Source organism: Rhinolophus hipposideros, assembly GCF_964194185.1.
Source record: "Rhinolophus hipposideros genome assembly, chromosome: 10".
Taxonomy (NCBI): domain Eukaryota; kingdom Metazoa; phylum Chordata; class Mammalia; order Chiroptera; family Rhinolophidae; genus Rhinolophus; species Rhinolophus hipposideros.
The window spans coordinates 33,329,592-33,348,525 of NC_138056.1; the positions used below are offsets into that span (position 1 = coordinate 33,329,592).

Sequence of the window (18,934 nt, forward strand, 5' to 3'; positions counted from 1 at the left end):
TCTAGGAAAAATGCCTGTATTTTATTCTTGACACATTTGATACAGGAACCCCAACTCATATGATCATAGTCACACAGCATTGATTTATACTCACTGTAGAATAAATTGACGATGTGCTGGAAACCAAAGAGAGCGAGGATCCGTGAACTATTAAAAAAACAAACAAAAAAAAGTGAGTTGCACAGCTGGTGGCTCTTATGGAGCTACAAAGGGGAGAGGAGAGGAGAAACTCAGCAGTAGAGGGCACTACCAAACTCAGAGCAACTTACTCTCACTTTGACCCAACCTTTCCTGGTTTGGCCACAGGTCAGCATCAAATAAGGAATGATTTGTTAAGGGTGTCCAATCACATTTTAATTGCCACGTTTTTCTAATAATACATGATTATTGAGCGAAAATTTTCCAGGACAGAGAAGTGTTAAAAATATTCACAGCCATAATTTGTGTGACTCATAATGCTATCACCCAGAGGCAACCTGTTACCGTTCCAGCATATTTTATTCTGTTCTTTTCAAATGTATTCCTTGAGGGTTGAAATTGTGTTGCACAGATATTTTATACCCTGTTAGCACCTGTCACTTGTATATGCAAAAAGATGAGCAGATTATTTTGAACACAGGAGGCTGTTGGCCATAGTAAATTCATTCTACATGAACGAACATTTGTTTGCAAACATTTGTTTAGAAAACAAATCCACTGAAATACAGATTCTTCATTCAATTTCCATCATACCTACAAAGTAACAAGCAAGTGGTGTTGTCTTTCCTGTTTCTGATTGGTACTTTTTGACGTAGAACCATCCTTGTGCCCTCTTAGCAATGATTCTCCTGCCCTCAGCCAAGGGGAGACATTTTATTATGTTTTCACGAAATTCTGAAGCACTGTCTTTTCTGGGACAAGGTATTCTGACCAACTTCTCTTTGTGGGAACCAGATTCTTTAATGACATTTGCTTGGTAATCTCTCGACAACTCGTTTGACAGAAAGATTCCTGTGGAGACATCACAGATCTTTAAATTGGGCACAGCTCTCCCGGCCAGATGGAATGCCTCTACTCCCTCACCATGTTGTCCCCTGTGGCCTGAGGGTGGGAGGCTCAGGAGTAACCTTCCACGTGTACCACCCAAGGAATGAACTTGGATCAGTAGTCGGCAGAAGCCAGCTGCCCACAAGACCTTAGGAACAGCTCAGCCTACCACTCCGGTGCCCCCTCCCCCGATCAAATTCCCACCCCCCTTTACGTGTTCTTATCAGCCTATGAATCCTGTACTTTGCTCTCAGGCATGCCTTGGAGAGGACTTTGCCTCCTAGGAATCCCTGCCCATGCAGTTCCCTTTGTTCAGAGTGCATCTCATCCTGTCTGCCCAAACCTCCAGGGTCAGCTCAAACAACATCTTCTCCGTGGAGCCTTTCTTTATTTCCCTGACAGCCACCTGGATGGGCTGTCTCCCTCTGAACCCATGTGGCTCTTGGCTTGCCCTCCCTCTTCTTTCTTAGCCGGTGCCTGCGACTCTGAGGCTGCCCCTGCACCTTCACTCACATTCACCTTCCTTAGCAATGCCCAGCACTCTAGATCTTTGCCTTCATTCTTCCTCCATTCGTGACTCATCGGACTCATGCTCCATAAAAAGTCTGTGTCAGGCGTTAACGGCCAATAATGGCATTGGCCATTGAAAATGTGTGAAAATGTGTCCACACATTGAACAGAGGCCTATCCTGTCCCAAGCTAGTGACCTACTGTTCCTTACTTTAGCCCTATGACACAGAGAGTAGTCAGGATATTATACTGGAGGCCGAGTTGGGGGAATATATGTGGATAACATATAACCACCCTTTAATCACACCTTTAGGTCACATTTCTGTGCCAGACGCCGGGTCCATAAACCTGCACAGGATTGCTGCATGACCTGTGGGTGCTGGAAATACAAGTTATTTTCTCTTCTATTTCTCTACCTCACAGACTTACTGACACTGCCTTCAGCAATATCTCAGTGTAAGCTGGGGCCATAGGCGGAGAAGAGCACATCTGGCAGGGTTTGCATGGAAGTACTTATTTTTCTCTGTAATTAACTCCTCTCACTTGGTAAATAGCAACAGCAAGGCTGTGGTCCAAAGAAAGATTCCTCGACTTCCAGAGTCAACCCCAGATTGAATGTGGCTTGCCTGAACCATTGCAGTTGGCCCTCCTTCAAGTGAACTGAGCCAAGTCAGGGCCTGGGTTACGTGGCTTGGATGCTTTTGGACAACAAAATGCATACGAGAGTTACAAAGCCAAACAGCAAAAACAGGCCATGCGTTTTTCTCCGTATATATATACCATCAACATTTTAAAGTTATAAGGAACCACAGAAAACTTCTGGGCCATCTCTGCCATTGAGGAACCTGAAACCCCGAGAAGTTCAATGACCTGCGTAAGGTCACACAACATTCAGAGACAGGATCTGCTGTCTAGAGGCTGCTTTGCTCCGACTTGGTTTACTGGTTTCTGAGTGGTTTATTTTATTTTTTATTTTTCTTTTTGTAAAGCTCTTTGGTATCTTTTTAGAATGGTTTCCCAAGCCCCTCATTCAATCTACAGATAGGCACAAGCCAGGACCAACGTGTAAGAAGAAAGATGCTTTTTAGGTAGGGCTGAAGTCACTAGACAGGATGAAACAACTGGGCATATTCCAGCCATCAGCACTCTGACATCACACGTGGGCATCTTACAGGTACATATTCAGCTTCATACGAGTCAAACCACTTTCTCAGTTATGCTGTTGGTTGAAGTGACCCTCAGCATCACACAGAATCTGTAGGTTAATATTTCCAGACAGGGCAGGAGTTTCTACCGCCAATTAACAAAAGAGGAAATGAAGGCCCAGAGAGGCTAAGAGATGTGGCGAAGCACACACACGGGTAGCCGGGAGCAGAGACAGAATGTGAACCTACACGTCATACTCTAGTTCTCACTCCCCTCCGGGTACTGCCGAAGGAGCCGGTGAGACTGCGAGGCAGTTCTGAGGGCTAACGGACGGCCCTCTCCACCAGCAAAGGAAATATAACCGAAAACAGGATCACGGACGAAGGCTCACAGTTCACCTCAGACAGGTAGGAAAGGCCAGCTGTGACCAAGGGAAAGCCAAATGTCAAGGTAGCATTGAGTAGAAAAACAGAGGGCTGAGAATCAATTGTTTAGAATCTAGTCTTGGCTGCATCAAGTCCTCAAGTCACTGCTTTGGCTTCAAATTTGCCAGAAACAAAAATGGGGATGTAATGCCCTTGGGAAGAAGGATAACATAAAACACAACAATTATAACAATAGCCACGATTGACTGAGTCTTCACTGTAAGCCCTTTTCAAAGTCATTCTGCTTTCCAGGACTTATCTCACCTCATCTTCACTTCAATATTTGAAGCAGGGACAATTGTTTTCCACATTTCAGCAAATAGGAACTGAGCAGGGTCAAGTCCCTTACCCAAAGTCTCACTGCTACCAGAGAAGGTGCCAGGATTTGAATTGCAACTGTAACGCAGGCGAGAAATACAAGTGAGCTGAAATGTAAGAATTCTTTATTAAAAACTGCTCTGCTCCTGTGGATTCCATGTGAACTGATTTAGACTGCGCAAGCTCTTAGGGATGATTGGGCAAGTCGTGGGATTTTTTTATTCCCCCTCCAAAGACATCCATTTAAAAACTGCCTCAAGCATCTCCCTAAATGTTCGCTTTTAAAGCTGACTTTAAGACTGCATAATGCATCTGATGGAAATTAATTTATCGGAAATAACTTTGAAAGGCTGCATGGGGGTCACGTCTGTATCTAATCTACATAGTTACGATTCCCGCTTCCTTCAAAATGGAAAGTGCTAATTAAATCCCACAAAAACCTCACACAAGTATTTGTGCTAATTCTTCCTAAATTTCTATCCTGCTTCCTGCTTTTCTGGCATGTGATATCCCTTGCTGACTCTTAAAAGGGGGGTTCTATTTGGTCCAAACATGAGATGTGAATTTTTTCCAACTGTTTCTGCAACACTGTTTGTAAGTTTGGAAGGGAAAATCAGTCTCTACCCAATGAAATTAAAAGCACCTAATTGCACAAATCCTATTTTATCTTTGTAAGGTAACCGCCTTGGAAGAAATAGAATCAATCTGGTGCCAAATTTTCCCTAAAGACGAAAATGTTATGTGTTTATAGTGTATCGACAGGAGTCCCTACCCCTTTCCCCCCAAATTTGTTTTTTACCTCTGCGCTTCAGTTCCACGTCACCATGAATCACTAGGTTTACAAAAGTCTAGACACTGCTTGTGGGCAAGCACTTTTTATCAATGTCACTTTGACATCCCAGATATTCCACAGTTGTGCTGCCTGACAGCTCGGTCCCAGATGGAATACATAAAAGCTATCTGACGGGGATCCTGTAATGGTCTTGGACCTTTATGAGGCGAAGTGTGCTTGTTTGGACAAGTTTCAGTACTGCGCATGGTTCACTCAGGTACACGCATGACAGACAAGATGAATATGGCACAGGACACACTCCATATGTGCGTCGTCACCAGGAGGGCTGGGAAACGCTCCATGGCCATGCTTGGCGAGCACCCTGACGACAAAAAACGTTCAAGACAAACTGCCTACTCTTTTGCCTCAGGGTCAACATATCCTTCAGTATTACTGCTCTGAGTGGTTCTAGCACTAATTTCCAGCTCTTAAATCCAGTGAAACTCTCGGTCGCTCAGGCCCCACCCCCCCTTAATCCTGTCCCAGCAGGTTCCCATATATGGATTTACAGACATGCATTTGCTCACTGAATGTCACTGGACACAAATGATACATAAATCAGGGTGGAGAGAATTAAGTCACTAAAGAGATTAACCAGGGGGGCAAGTGCTCTGTAACTAAACTCTGTAAAACTTTTGTAAAACGTACTTGTACACTGTGCAAAGCAGAAGCCCACATCCTGCATTTCTTTCCCTCTTGATCTGTTTAGGGATTTCTGAAACAGTCACAGGTTTGTTTGTTCTTTCCTAGCAGGAGGATGCTGGGCCTATTTCCCCTCTCTCAGAGGAACTGGGAGCTGAGGCAAGCACCTATGACTCCTCTCCCCTCCCACATTCTGTTCTGTGTCTGGCAAAAAAAAAAAAAGGCACAACTAGAGATAACAGCCCTCAGCTTGGGCTCCAAGAGTCCCTGTCCTCTGGCCGGGGACTTCCAGCTGCCAGGACACTAATGCTGAATCTGAGTCTGCAGGCTATGACATGTAATAACATTTTTGGGTTAACATTTATATATATTGTCTCATTTAAGTCTCATAATTCCGCGATTGAGTATTATTATTTATTCCCATTTTATCAGTGGAAAAAAAAGAGGCACAGAGAGGTGAGGTAATGACGCAAGACCACATACCTAACAAGTAGCAAAGCTAGACTTCAAACCCTGGTCATCTTACTACATATTCATAACCATTCACTAGTCAATGAGTACTGCCTCCAATGTCCCATCGGACCTGCCTGTGGGAAACTTTTGGGGGAGTGGGTGAGGTCCCTCCACAACATTTTGACTGCTTTCTCCCCTCACTCACACTTTGACTGAAGGAATAAAAGGAAAAAAATAAATCGAGTTAGGAAGATGGCTGGCAAAGTTGCACAAAGCACTTTTCTCCCCAAATTCTTATTAATATGCACGAAACATAAATAACCAATCCCAGATATTCACAATTAGCAAGCAAAGAGGGAAAGAGCATCACTGTATGCAATACACTTAAACTGATGCTTGAAGAAGCAGAAAGTTCCGGAACGCAGCAGAGGAGCACGGCTGCCCACAGCTCCCCAAAGCCATAGGTGCGTCAGCACAGTGAAATGAACTCTCCAGGAACTCGCTCTGCCAAGATGGTGAGCTGGCGGCTGAACCTCAAGATGGAGGCGCTTGCCAAGAAGCTGTGGCCCACATCCAAGAGAGAGAAGCCTAGAGCGGAATTTGGTCAGCAATAAGGTTAAGCAGTGTTTTCCAGCAGCCTCTTCCCTAAAGACATGTGAGGTTAGTGAAGAGTCAGCCCCTACTATTCGGAGTCCCCAGCCCGACGCCCAGAGTAAGTTGGAGAGTCGGAAGCGCTTACAGGTGAGCTGTCAGGTCAATGAAGTGAACTTGGCATAGAGGAGCGTGAACCACACTGGCTAACTTGGGAGACGGCGAGTCCCCTTGCTTACCTTCTTCAAACCCATCTCGGAACGAGCCTGAGCGGCTCATAGTTCTGCTCTTCTCGTCCAGGGACATGGAGCTATTCCGGAAGCGGCTGTCAGTGTACGGGTCATACTGCCCATCGGCGTTGGAGAGGCTGTGGGTCCTCAGCATGGTCGGGTTGGACAAGCTCATCTGGGTGACAGTAGTAGGACTCGCTGAAACAAAAGGAATGGAATCAGAAGGTTGGAAATTCATGTCTCTGTTCAAATCCTGGATGGGGACGAAGAAGAGACTGCTTATTATCAGCCATATCCGTCCCTGCCAACTTCTCTCCCTTGTCTATTTTCTAGTCACATCAGCATTTGAGTTACACACTGAGAGCTAAAAATAAGGGAGGAAAGGTGGGTCAGTTCCAAAGCAAGGCTCTGGGCCTCAGCTTTCCAACTTGGCACGTTCAGACAAGTTAGTGTCACCTTCCAGGCATGAGCTAATTACTCCCTGGGCTCATCTGGAACAATTCTCTCTAAAGCCAAAAGCCCAAAATAGTCCAACCGGGCTTTTGATCAGATGGGAAGCATTTGTGCATGACAAGAAACTCTTGACTCAAAGAGTTATGGCTGGGAAAGCACAATATGAAGATAGGTCTCATCGTTTCAGATGGGGAACGCTGAATAATGGCCCCTAAAGAGCTTCAGTGCAAAGGGGGTGCACTGACCTCAGCGAAACCAGCTTTCTTATTAAAATCCCGTCCATTTTAATAGGTATACTATTTCAGAAGTATCCCTTTAGTTCACTGAAAATGAAAAGTTGAGTCACACTTGATTACAAGCCACACCTGTCCTTAAAGACTCTGAGTTTATTATTCACAATATTCAGAAAAGGCTGCCTCTCTAAAGAACGAGATGAGACTGGAAAAGATTTCTTTCCCCTCTATCAGTCTTCCGAGACTAAGTTCCTAACCTGCCATCTTCGTGTAACCTTCTCCTGTAATTCTAGCCAGGACTGATCTTTCCTTTTTCTAACTGTACATAATACTTGCTCTCTGATCATATTCAGTTTGTACACAGTTTCCTATAAAGCTTTGGCTTGTTCTCCTTTACCCGATTTATGAGTCTGGCTGGGTGTGTTTGTCTCCCTAAAAAAGAATCCATTGATCTTACAATTTCATACATCAATTATACTTCAATAAAGGTAAAATTTAATAATAATAATAATAATAAATATAATCCATGGGCCTATCGGCAGGGACCATGTTACAAATTCTTTCCCTGTCTCCACTATGCCGGTCAAAGCATTATTTCAGTTACAGGAATTTCCAATACGTGTCAATCAAAACTTGATTTTTATTTCTAGCTTAATAAAGCAATGAGGATGACTAAACATGGGATATGCTGTAAAACCAACTTTCTCAGAGGTCTTAGAAATAGAATACATTCTTCCCAAGAATGGGATGGTGTGCGCTTTGCTATAACCCTCCCTATAGAAACCACGGAAAGAAAGTTACTGATTAGAATACCAAAAACTTCTATTTTCTCTTAGTTCTTTTGCTGTCAATTTCCTATAATCAAACTACATTGCTGAGGGCTGATCAGATACTGAGAGTGATGAGATCACATGTCTCTTTCAACATACAAGCTAACCTCTGCCCTACGGAGCTGGTCAACCCAACTAATGACAAGTGGCTACTTACCAAGCTGGGAAAAGTTGAATCTCGTTCCGGAGGGAGAAGTTACACTGGAGCCAGAGGAAAAGGGGGAGTTGGCAGCGGTGTCCTGCAGGCCTCCTGCAGAATGGGACCGTAACCATTCTTTTGCGTCATCTTGTGTGCGAAGCTGGGAGGTGGGAGTATACCTGGATAGACAGACAAGCTGAGATGAACTATGAACAACGCTTATGAAAATGAAGTCCGTGGAGCTGACAATGAACATATATTCAAAGATGATGTTGAAAAAAAAAATCAGAACAAGACACACCTGAAACTTATGAAGTTTCTCAAAACTTTTTTTTTTTTTTGCTACTTGGCCGCCTTTGGGGAAAACTGCAATTCCTTTCAGTTTAGAGGGACTACATAAAGGGAGCAAGATTGGAGAATGCTCAAAAGCGCTGTCACTGGGCGTATCTGTAACATGTTGATTCATGACAGTGTCATGTCAAAGCCCCCACCTTGACAGCATATCAGAAACCATGAAAAGGGAAGGTGTGAAGACACCGATGCTTACAGTGGTTGCTGCAACCTAGCATAAACAAGTCTTCATAAAAGGAACCCCAAATCATTGGGTCTCACACAGGGCAGTGTCTTCAGAAGTCATGCGGTCCACCTCCTCATTTATTCTGAAATGTATTTAGTAATGATTTATTGACTGTCCTCAAGGAGCGAGGTGACTTCACAGACGTTATCTCGCTCAAGCCTTGGTGAGGACCTGCTTTGAGTCAAGGCCAAGATTTCTATTCATTTTGTCTGATTTCAAAATCCACACTCTTCTCATTATGCCCAGAGGCAGCATCTCGAATTTCTAAAGCGCCCAAGTGGCCAGAGAACCCTTGGACTTATGAACAAACTACGATGGGGTAATTACTGATTACATAAACAGTAGAATTCTTTTGGTTTAACAAAAACGGAGTTGTTGGTGTGTTGGTTCTGAAGGCATGTGTATGGAGAGAGCGAGCTAAAACAGAAGAGTCAGAGTGAGGGGGAACATAAAAATGTGTCTTCCTTAATGTTTCTACTCTAGTTGATGGACATACCTTTCCATGTCACATCCCTTGCCTGAAGAAAGCCTGTCACATGCCCCTATTTTGAATGTTTTTCAAACCCACTTTTAAAAAGCCAGAGCTGCATAATTTTCATAGGCTAGATCTGCCCCACAAATACATACAGCATTCTGAAATGGTAATATTTAGGGAGGTTAGCTTCCTCCCGGGGCAACAGTGGGCCATCAGTGTCCCACTCGTATTAAAAGTGGCTGTCATTTAAGCATCCAGCATGGTTACGAACAAGCAGCCCTCATAAGCAGGGTGAACACTGTTAGGCACAAAAGGCCTTGCCAGCTCCCCCTTCTAAGGCCACACTGCTGAACTTCCTCCCACAGGATGTCTGTTGGGGGATTTTTGAATACTTTTATTCTTAGATACTTAGAATTGGCTTTACTTGGATCTCCTATTGAAAGGAAGCATTGATACCTACCTCACGTTACTGTTCAAAATGCTCTCAGACTTAAGAGCTACAGGTTATTAACTACAGACACACATGACAGCGTTGAAACATTTCATTCCAAGTCCCACTTTTTTTTTCTTTTTGCAAAAGCATATAATGCTTAGTGCAGGGTGAAGCTTTTGCTGCAAAGAAGGAGGTGTTTAGAGAGCAGGAGAAATGGCAGCTGCAACCATCAGACATTCAGACCACAGGGCAGGTGTTAGAACTGAAGTTCCTCTGATTGGCAAAAGGAGGTAGATGTTGTGAGCGATGAGGACTTATAGCATCTTGTTTTCCCAGGACTGGCACCAAAAATGAGCCCACGCTATGACTTACAATGGATGAAAGGACAACTGCATTCTCATAGTCCTTTCTTTCTCTTCACCCAAAACTGATCTCATCCACGTCTTGTTGGGCATTGAAAACTGACCAGATTTTCGATTATTTAGACACGTGTAAAGTATCTGTCCTTAGCAATTTTTCGTGGGCTGAAAAGTTAAATATTTTCAAATTGTGGAATAATATTTCCTTCCTCCTTTGCTCTTGTCCTGGCTAACAAACCAATATGCTACAAGTCATGTCCTTTCTCTTGGAGGACAGCCCGTGAACAGAATGGTCATGGTGAAGTGCTCTGGCCCCAGAAGTAGCAGTGACTGCCCTCCGGGCTTGCCCAGGGACGTGGTTCATGACATGGTTTTAACCACATGAAGCCCGAAAAAGCACAGCCTCTGCCCAAGCAAGTAAGGCAACAAATGGAAGGATGAGAATGAAAGGGTGCAAGGGGAATGGTCGTCCGAGGTCCTACAGCGGTGGCCAAAGCAGAGACCGCAGCCCATCCCGAACCCTCGCCAGCCAAGCCCCAAAGCCACACCAGATGGCACGGATGCAAGGAGGAAACACAGATACCTGAGTCCTTTCTTAGGCAAAGTGTTCCTATCAAGGTGCGGGTCACTGTAGGAAAGTTAAAACAAAAATGAGAACTTCAGAGAAGCACAGAAAAAGCAGGCAAGGTGAGGAGGGAAAAGCTACGAAGGGGCGCAAGAGACCTGGAGAAAGAGACTCACTTCACCAGCAGTGCTCCCTTATCCAGCTGGGCATGCAACTCATCCACGGGACACCAAAGAAACCCAATCCGCGGCCTAGGCTGACTCCAGTGCATGCTTTACCCCAAGTCACCAGGAGGCCTGAGCCACTCAACCCAAATTGTTCCTCCTTTTCCACAGGTTCCAAGCAAAACTCAGGGGCTGCCCCACCTTGAAGCACAGCCTGTGCCTTCCGCTGCCCAGTCGCCCATCTCTGCACCATCACCACCACGGCTTCTCGGAGAGGGAGATGCCAGCTTCTCTTCACCACTAACTCGGGCCCACCCCCAATGCCACTGGCAATGACTTCAAGTGGGAGAAGGGACTTGTTGGAGGGTTTCAAGAGGCCTGCAGTCTGCATATTTGGAATTCATACATGAATTCCAGGTCTCTCTCAGTTTCTGCAGCCCTTATTGGATGTAGCTAGGCGCTGAGCCCTGGGCCTACAGTGGGGCATGTTACAACTTGCTGGCTGATAAAGTCAAGGCATTTGGATTTCCAAAGAACAAGGGTTTAAAGGCTTGGTCTGTGAGTCTCACAAAAACAAAGTTTTTGCTGTTGATGGGGTGAAGAAGGTTTTCGTTAATTTTTTTTTTCCCTAGCATGAAACAACATCTGTGTGCTATGTTTGGCCAAGCCATAGCTCCCCCACAAATTTAAGGTCAGTATCCATCTGAGGCCCACCCACAGGGCAGCTGGGGGGGCAAACAAGCCTCTTCATTTTTAAAGTCTCCACACTCCACATACTCTGTTTCATTATCGTTACAGGAAATGGGCACACAGAACACAGCAGGCTGCAAAACATAAGGAGCCAAACTGCAGCAAAGGACTTTTCAAAGGGAGAAGAGCCAGCTGCGTGGGGAGGGGAAGACAGAGGTGAGGGCCAAGCTGCACGGTGGGTGGCAGATCACTTCTGGGCTTGGAGGGGGAGCAGAGGGAGGAGGGGGAGACAAGGGGGGAGCAGGAGCATGCCACAGGAAGGCTGAGATGCAAGTGAGAGCTTCTGCCCGCCCCACTTCAAGTGGCAGGTTTGAGGTTTCTTTCCAAGCTGGGAAGGGAGAGGCCAGCCCAGCCCCACCTCTCTCGGGGCTTCAGCGGACAGCGGAACAGGCCCTCACTGGCATGTCTGGGCGGAGGGGTCACAGATTACACCAGAGCCACAAACAAAAGCAGAAGCCTCAGGCCAACAGCCTCACACAAAACATGTGGCTTGACACAGATGGGCAGAAGAACCTAGAGGCTCGGTGGGGTCCCCGGCCTACATGTCATTACCTGTCCTGTTTCCTGGGCAAAGTACTTCTGCAGAACTTAGGGCTAGCGGCAGGGGAAGAGAGAGGGCTAGAAGTCCAGGCAGGTAGAAAACAAGAGAAGGCACATTAGATTGGAAGAAAGGGGAGAGGTTGTTATATATAACGATTAGGACATTTTTCTCATCCCCAGTGCTGATCCTGGCTTGCTTGCTTTCTGGACACTTCACTACTGCAGTGAAATCCAGAGCTCTGAGGAAGCTCCTGGTTTTTTGATTTCCTATCACTGGCCAGCAGCCCTTCGGTAGGAGGGTGTTTGCCGCAATGACCACTAAATCGACTCAGCTGCCTAAAGGACATCCTACCACACACCCCATGGCTGCAGCCGGCCACCTACTCTGCCTGCACCATTACAAGGGGAGGGGAAAGAAGCAATCGATGAGCAAACAATAAAATGGAAGGATTTCAAAGGCGGGATGCTATTTCAAATGGAAGCATTAAATCTGCCCCCAAGAGACATCCAGCAGCTCCGAGCACTGAGAATAACCCCGATGAAAAAGATAACAGGCACCAGAGCTGAGCTTAATTCCATCCCAAACTGGCTTCCCCGTGAAAACACAGCAGTGACTAGAGCGAAATCTTCCAGGCAAAGGTGAATTAACATTTTGGATTCCTAACATAATCCTTTGACTCTTGGAAGGGGTCTGTCTGAGAGATACAGGCCGCCAAATGCACAGCACCAACCTTTCTGACAGTGTGGTCTTCACACTGTTGGTTCTGACAAAGGGAGTCAGGGAGTCGTCCTTAGAGGAGGCGAGGAAGCCCGTGGAAGAATTGTGACTCAGCCCCCCGCCACTGCTGAGGGACACGTCAATGGATTCACAGCTGGTGTGCAGGCTGCTGACAGACGGGAAGCCCAGGCCGTCCTTGCTAATCGCCGAGGAGCTGCTGGCGTTGGTGCCCCAGGTGAGGCTGTTGGAGGGGCCCGAGTGGGCTGAGCTGGGGCTGGAGGCTAGAGGAGACTGGTTCATGTCCACATTCTTACTGTAGAGAGGACTGCTGCTCCCGCTGCTCAGGACACCGCTGCCTGAGGGGGACTCTAAGGTACCTTGCTGGGTCAAGGTGGCATGAGGATTGGAGATGACCACTGAGTTTTTCATGTTTTCAGCTGTGGCGATGGGTACGTGCTTGGTAGGCTTCCCACCAAAGAGTCTGTGAAGAGACAAAGGGTTGTGCCGGTTGAACACCCAGAGCCCAGGGGCTCTGAGCCGTTGAAGTAAGGTGAGGCACAGGTGGGAGGAGGAAGTCCCTGCGGGGCACGCACGGTCATCCCTACTGAAATAACGACAGGTGCTCCACTGGGACCGGCCACCAGACAGTGGGCCTGGACGCTGGAGTACCACGAGGCTCCAGCTTCCGGTTCTAGGCTGCCGCTGAGCCCCTGACTCTATTTGAGCCAAAAAGGCCATGGGGGATAATTTTCTACAGAACTATCCATGCTTTGCTTTCTTTCCACGGAGTAATGAGAAATGGCCCTGGCCCAGGAAACATCTAGAGGGAAAATAGCTGTCTTTATCATCTTTGCATTTATGACTCCAGGCACAAAACAGGCACTCAGTTTATGACAGTTCAACTCCAGGGCTTTGGACGCTTTGATCTCTAAGCACAACGTGTAGAATCAAGAACCTGAGTCTAGATCTGGGGCCTGGGGAAAAGCATCTTCACAGATTTATCTTCTAGGGAAAGCCCGACCTGAAAGCTGTGTCTTTGAGGGCCGGAGTGCTACTGGTAGGACTCTCCAACGATGTACACAGAAACTTTGCTGGGTTCACAAGACGTTAGACCAGACACCCGGTGTCAACCGTGTCTCTGTGACAGATACACAGAAATGCCATTCCATGTCACCCCTGCCTTCCAACCCCCACTTATAGCCCTACATGTGCTGACAGAATACAGAGAATGGCACAAATGTCTCCCGCTTCCGTTGGTAGAGGGATACCAGGTAGAATGGCAGAATTATCTTAACATCAGGGGGTGATACATGCTCTATCTAGTAGAGCAATTAATTCCCTTCACTAAAGTCCGTGTGGAATAGGTGCAAAGTGATGGAACCACTGCATCTTACGATAGGCAGGTTGCCTTTCCTCCAGCTACTTAGTAGTGTGAGTTTGAACTTTGCCCTCTGCAAACAATCCTTACAAGTCTCAATTACTATAAAAACAAACGACCACATCATCAATCCTTGGTACAGTATCTGGCGACAGATGAGAAATGCTTTTGCCTGGTGACAATTAGAGAATGAAATACACTATTGTAGAATCCTGGCTTTAGAATGCTTACACACTTCCAGTAATGGGGATCTCACTACTTCGAGGGGTAACTCACTCTAGGTGCCAAGCACTTCCAATTGTTAGAAAACCAAAATCGATCCATCTTCTTCACTTTTTACTCATTGCTCCTCTTCTTGCTATGTATAACTACACAGAAAAAGCCCATCTTTTGTCTGTGAGTCCTTCAGATCCTATGAAGAGAGCGCTCACACTTCACCTAAGATTTATCTTCTCTATACTAATGCATGACAAAAGCACTGAGAATACCTTAACGATTTAGGAAAAATGCAGTTACCAGGATCTAGCTGAAAGGTGTTCAACGTGGAGCCTAAGAAGCTGTATGCATTTTCAAGTATTCTGTTACACTAGCCTAAGGGTCTGGTAAAGAGCTTTTGTAGTTACTGAAGGAAATCTATTAATACCAAAGAGCGAACGTTACACTTAATACTTGCGGCAAGAAAATTTTCATTTACAAGGTAATCTGTGAAAACAACAAAGAGCAGCCCAACAGGACCTTCCCTTGAAAAAATAATCATTACTAAAATTCTAATAATCAAGTCTAGACAAAGAACAGTGAACTGCTTCATTATACCTTTCCTGTGGAATGCTTCTTCTGAAGTCTCTTCAAACATTCCTATTCATCCCCAAATATGTACATGTGCACATAATTTTTATTTTTTCAACTGCTTGGTGTTCAATCCTTGGGACTCACTCTTTCCTATGACAAGAAATTTCCTGGGAAGATAGGATGGGCTCTGTCCTATGCTTCTGTAGTTTGAGGATGGTCGAGTGGGTATTGTGAGATAATGTGAACAGGCAAAAGTTGTGTAAATTTAGAATAACTGTTTTAAACTGTTTAAAGAACAGTGAATAATAATATTTTCATGCAAAAACTTCCATTCAGTGTGGTAAAAGGTAATAGGAAATCAATTTTTCTTTTTCAGAAACACTTGTGCTTTAAGAGGTTTCTTTTTAAGGAAGCTAAAATTTCAGAGACTAGTTTGGAATTATGCGTGAAGTTATAAAAAAGTATGCGGGGAACATTGGATGATGTGAGAAAAGGATCTGGCCAAGATCCTTTTCTAGCATAATGATGAGGAGTCTCAGCCACAGAGTTAACAAGAAAAAAAGTTAACAAGAAAAAAAAAACCTATCAGCTTCCGCTGAGCTACCCATCCAGATCTCAGGTCTCATCTCGTATGGTAGCTAACTTTGGTTAAGTACTTACTATGGGCCAGATTAATCTTCACAAGAACTCTCAGGTAGTTACCAGCATCCCCATTTTACAGATGAGGAAACTGAGGCAGAACTGTTAAGAAAGGTTACATGGTGACTAATTAAGGTAGACCCAAAACTGAACCCAGAATGATTGATTCCAGAGGCTTATGATTTTCATCCTAATATGGGAAAATAGTTGACTGCAAAACTGCTGGCAGCATCTGACCAAACAGCTTTATCCTAGGACAGAAGTGAAGGAAAACAGGTTTTTTAAAACTAAGAAACAGGAAATTAATCCAGGACACCGGTCCATGTATTCCCGTCCTGCTCAGTGCCATTTCCCCACTTACCTGCGGAGCGTGGGAGAGGCCACATCGGGGTACTTGGCCCCTGGCTGGAGAGTGGCCTGAGCCGCACTGGACACAGGCTGGGCTGCTGGGTTCACCTTCACTGAGTTGCAGGAAGCTACGCTCTCATTGTCCGACGAGATGCCTTTCTCCTTATCTGTCTGGTTGACCAGACCTGGCAGAGAGCTGCCGAGGGCCGTTTTGGAAGGCTCCCTCAGCTTGGGCACCGGCAGGCCTGCTGATTTGCTGCTGATGTTGGAATCTATGCTGCTCGTACTAGACCTGTTTCCAGCCCCGTTCCGACTGGTGGACTTACTGGGCCGTGGCAAACTCCGGTACTGCAAGTTTGTCCGGGAGCTGAGAGACAGATACCCATCATCCTGATTCTGAGCCCCGTCCATGCTCGTCTTCCGACCAGTAGATCGACCGACAAGGGCAGACGATTTTGGGATTTTGCCCAGGGTAGCTGACCTGCTGGTGACAGTGGCCCCGCTGGCTGTGATCATGGCCAGGCCAGCGGCCGAGCCACTCTGCTTCTTGAACCCGAAGCTGTTGGCATTGGCAGTAGACGTCCTGGAGCTGCCGGGGAGGGCCTTTTTGGCTTCATCACCACTGCTGCGACCTGCATCTGATGGGGAGCGCTTCACCTGGGAAGCTTTGGGGGACAGCCTTCCTTTCTCAGACACTTTTGCATCGTCAGTTTTCCCTAAGAGAGAAATCAGCAAGGTTAGCCTGCAAACCAGGAAGCCAGCTCATCCAGCTCAATCTGTTTAAAATTCTCCCCTCCTCCAAAGAACTGGTTCACTTTCTCTTTGGGGAATGTAGTACCCTTGAGAAGCAGAGGAAAGAGCATTTTATAAAGATAATCTAGTCTACTACCGTCACTGGGAGCCTTTTAGGAGACCCCAGTGATTTTCCTCATTTGCAAAGCAGTCTAAATTTACCCAGAATAAATCAAAGCCAGCCAACTACTGATGTGTCTGGGGATGAGATCCTACCTTTTACTCATGTTTCTCCCTCTGTCCAGCAAAAAGCTGTCCCTGACTTTCAAGAGACACCCCTGCCTTCCTGCAAAAACACTGCCCCTGTTTACACACATCCCTACATCAAGGAAAACATCAACTCAACACACCAACAGCTCGTGAACACATGCCCTTAAATAGCCTGCACTGGGTGTGTTAGCTCCTACCCAGCACACGGCCACATCCATTCAACGCGCCTCAGCAGTGGAACCATCTCCAGAGTTTAAAGGCTCTCATGGGTAAGTATTTCCACTTGGAAAAAAGGGAGGGATGGGAACCTTTATGAAAGCTGGTTATTAGCAGAGTCTACACCCTCAGAAGAAATACTTGAGCGTTTATGGGGACTTGGAAACATCGAGTCCTTGCTAGAGTAACTGCAGTTTTGCTTTTCAAACTGACAGGTGTGGATGTGAGACAGTAAGTGCCTCTTACTCACCGGTTCCTGGGGTCTTGAGTGTGCCCACCGGGGCAGCCGGCTTTGTCCTTGGCATGGTGATGCCCACCTGGGCTGTCATGCCTCGCCGCCACGAGCCTGTCTGGGAGATGACGGGGTTCTTCTTGCCCGACGTGCTTTTGTCGGACTCGTCAGACACGTCCGAGGGATTCCGCCTCCACTTCGACCCCGGCTCCATCTTTATGCCGCTGTCTGACCCGCCGTCGGACTTCTTGACATCATCGCCAGACCACAGGGAATTCCTCTCCACCTGCGAGTGCTTCTCTGCGTCGGTCTGCGGATAAGACGCCGAATTAGTCCGTCCCAGGTTAGGGAGCCTCTGACCCCAGAGCCAAAATGCCAATACACTGGATGGATTCAGGGAAAACTAATAACTAACTACTTTAAAATGCTCGGGCCTTTGGACTCTGGTTATCTGGTTAGAAAGCCTGGTTTTTTGGGTCTAAGGAAAGTAAAGAATATAAACACGTCCTAGAAGGGAGTGAGAATGGAGAGCAAAAGAGGACAGAAGAAAAAGAAGGAAAGACCCCCATGGAGAACCGTGAGCACACTGAGGAGATATGGAGAGAATTCAGCCACCAACTCTGCCACTTGGCGACAAGCCTCCTCTAACTCGGGCGGCCTGATCTCTATCCAGCATCCAGCCTCCTGGCCCGTTTCCCTTTGTTCTGCAGTCTCCCTATCACTCCACTGGCAGCGAGATCTTTGGATCTCGCACAGCGCCACAGTCTAACACACCAAGTGAGCGAGCAAATGAGCAAACGAGGGCGGCTGTTAGTTCCACTTGAATCGGGGAGAGGGACTGAGGGGAAACACATCCTCAAAAGCCACTTCCCCCTAATGCTAAAAGCCAGTGGGTGCCTGCTCCCACCCCACCTCTATTCATATGCCACTGCTTTGCTCCTCTTGTGGGGTTTTGTTCAGACAAGGGATATAATTAGCCAGCTTTCTTTGGGAGAGCCCTGACCTACTGGCCATGGAACCCAGGAGGGGACAGAAGTGTGATGTTAATGATTTGCTGCAGTGGAAAAGGCAGAAATCTCACCAGAATGCCTTGGGGGCCTTCCTAAGGGGTGGGGCCAGTTCAAGGAGATGCCAGTAGGGAAAAGCTCTACAGAGAATGGGGAAGGGAGGTCAGCGACACTTTAGGGAGATACAAGTCCCATACTAACTACCTAGAGGGGGCATCATCCGCAAAGTAGGAAATCAAAATGATCAGGTGGCCAGAATCTGGCCTACTGCCTGTCACCCAAGAGTAGTACAAATACCTTCCTCCTTGGGATACACTGGCTGAACAGGACAAAAGTTAAATACAGACAAGCAGCCCACATTCAACTGCCTACCACCTGCATGGTCTCCTCTCATCCTCAACGCCTGCACCCCTTACGAATTTCACTCATCCTTTTATAGCTACCTTATGAGTTCTTTAATTTGTTTGGTCATTCCCCAAACACACACCAAGTTCATAAGAGGTACTAGGCCCCCGAGATGTGAGGGGGACAAAAACACTCCCTGCTGTGGCAAGAGCATTATTCACCTGTGGCGAGGGACACAGACAGAGGCCTTCCCACGTCTGAGCACAGGGCAGAGGCTCGATCAAGGCTTGATGAGTAAATGACTGAGCAAAGGAACACGTGCTTTTCAAGCTCCAGCACACCTGCCCCAAACGATCTCACTGATGCCCGCCACTATCTGAGCACATAGGGTAAGTAGGTAAGTCTACTGTCTTCATCTCCGTTTTACAGATGACTGGGAACAAAAGTTACTCACTCCCTGTCCCAAATACTTCAGCCCATGGGCCTTCCTCTAAACCCTTCCAGTACATTCATTCCACCAGAATTTCCTCAGTGCCCGCTGTTGGCCAGGCACCACCGAGTCTGAAGAT

At 46.6% G+C, this 18,934-nt stretch overlaps 1 protein-coding gene across 7 annotated transcripts in view; it reads right to left on the bottom strand.

Moving 5' to 3' along the window:
* The window catches only part of NAV2 (neuron navigator 2), a 710,917-nt gene that overhangs the window by 46,635 nt on the left and 645,348 nt on the right, over positions 1–18,934 (bottom strand). For 6 of the 7 annotated variants that reach the window (XR_013994137.1, XM_081061904.1, XM_081061902.1 and 3 more), the window contains 8 exons: positions 17,032–17,323; positions 15,577–16,279; positions 12,423–12,890; positions 11,704–11,769; positions 10,256–10,300; positions 7,847–8,007; positions 6,183–6,371; positions 95–147 (listed from right to left, as the gene is read on the bottom strand). Coding sequence is in view for 6 of the 7 variants with exons in the window: in XM_081061904.1 (XP_080918030.1) it covers positions 95–147; positions 6,183–6,371; positions 7,847–8,007; positions 10,256–10,300; positions 11,704–11,769; positions 12,423–12,890; positions 15,577–16,279; positions 17,032–17,323 (1,977 nt within the window). In the remaining variant the exon portion in view is untranslated. The remainder of the gene's footprint in view (positions 1–94; positions 148–6,182; positions 6,372–7,846; positions 8,008–10,255; positions 10,301–11,703; positions 11,770–12,422; positions 12,891–15,576; positions 16,280–17,031; positions 17,324–18,934) is intronic. The other variant, XM_081061900.1, reaches the window with a different exon arrangement.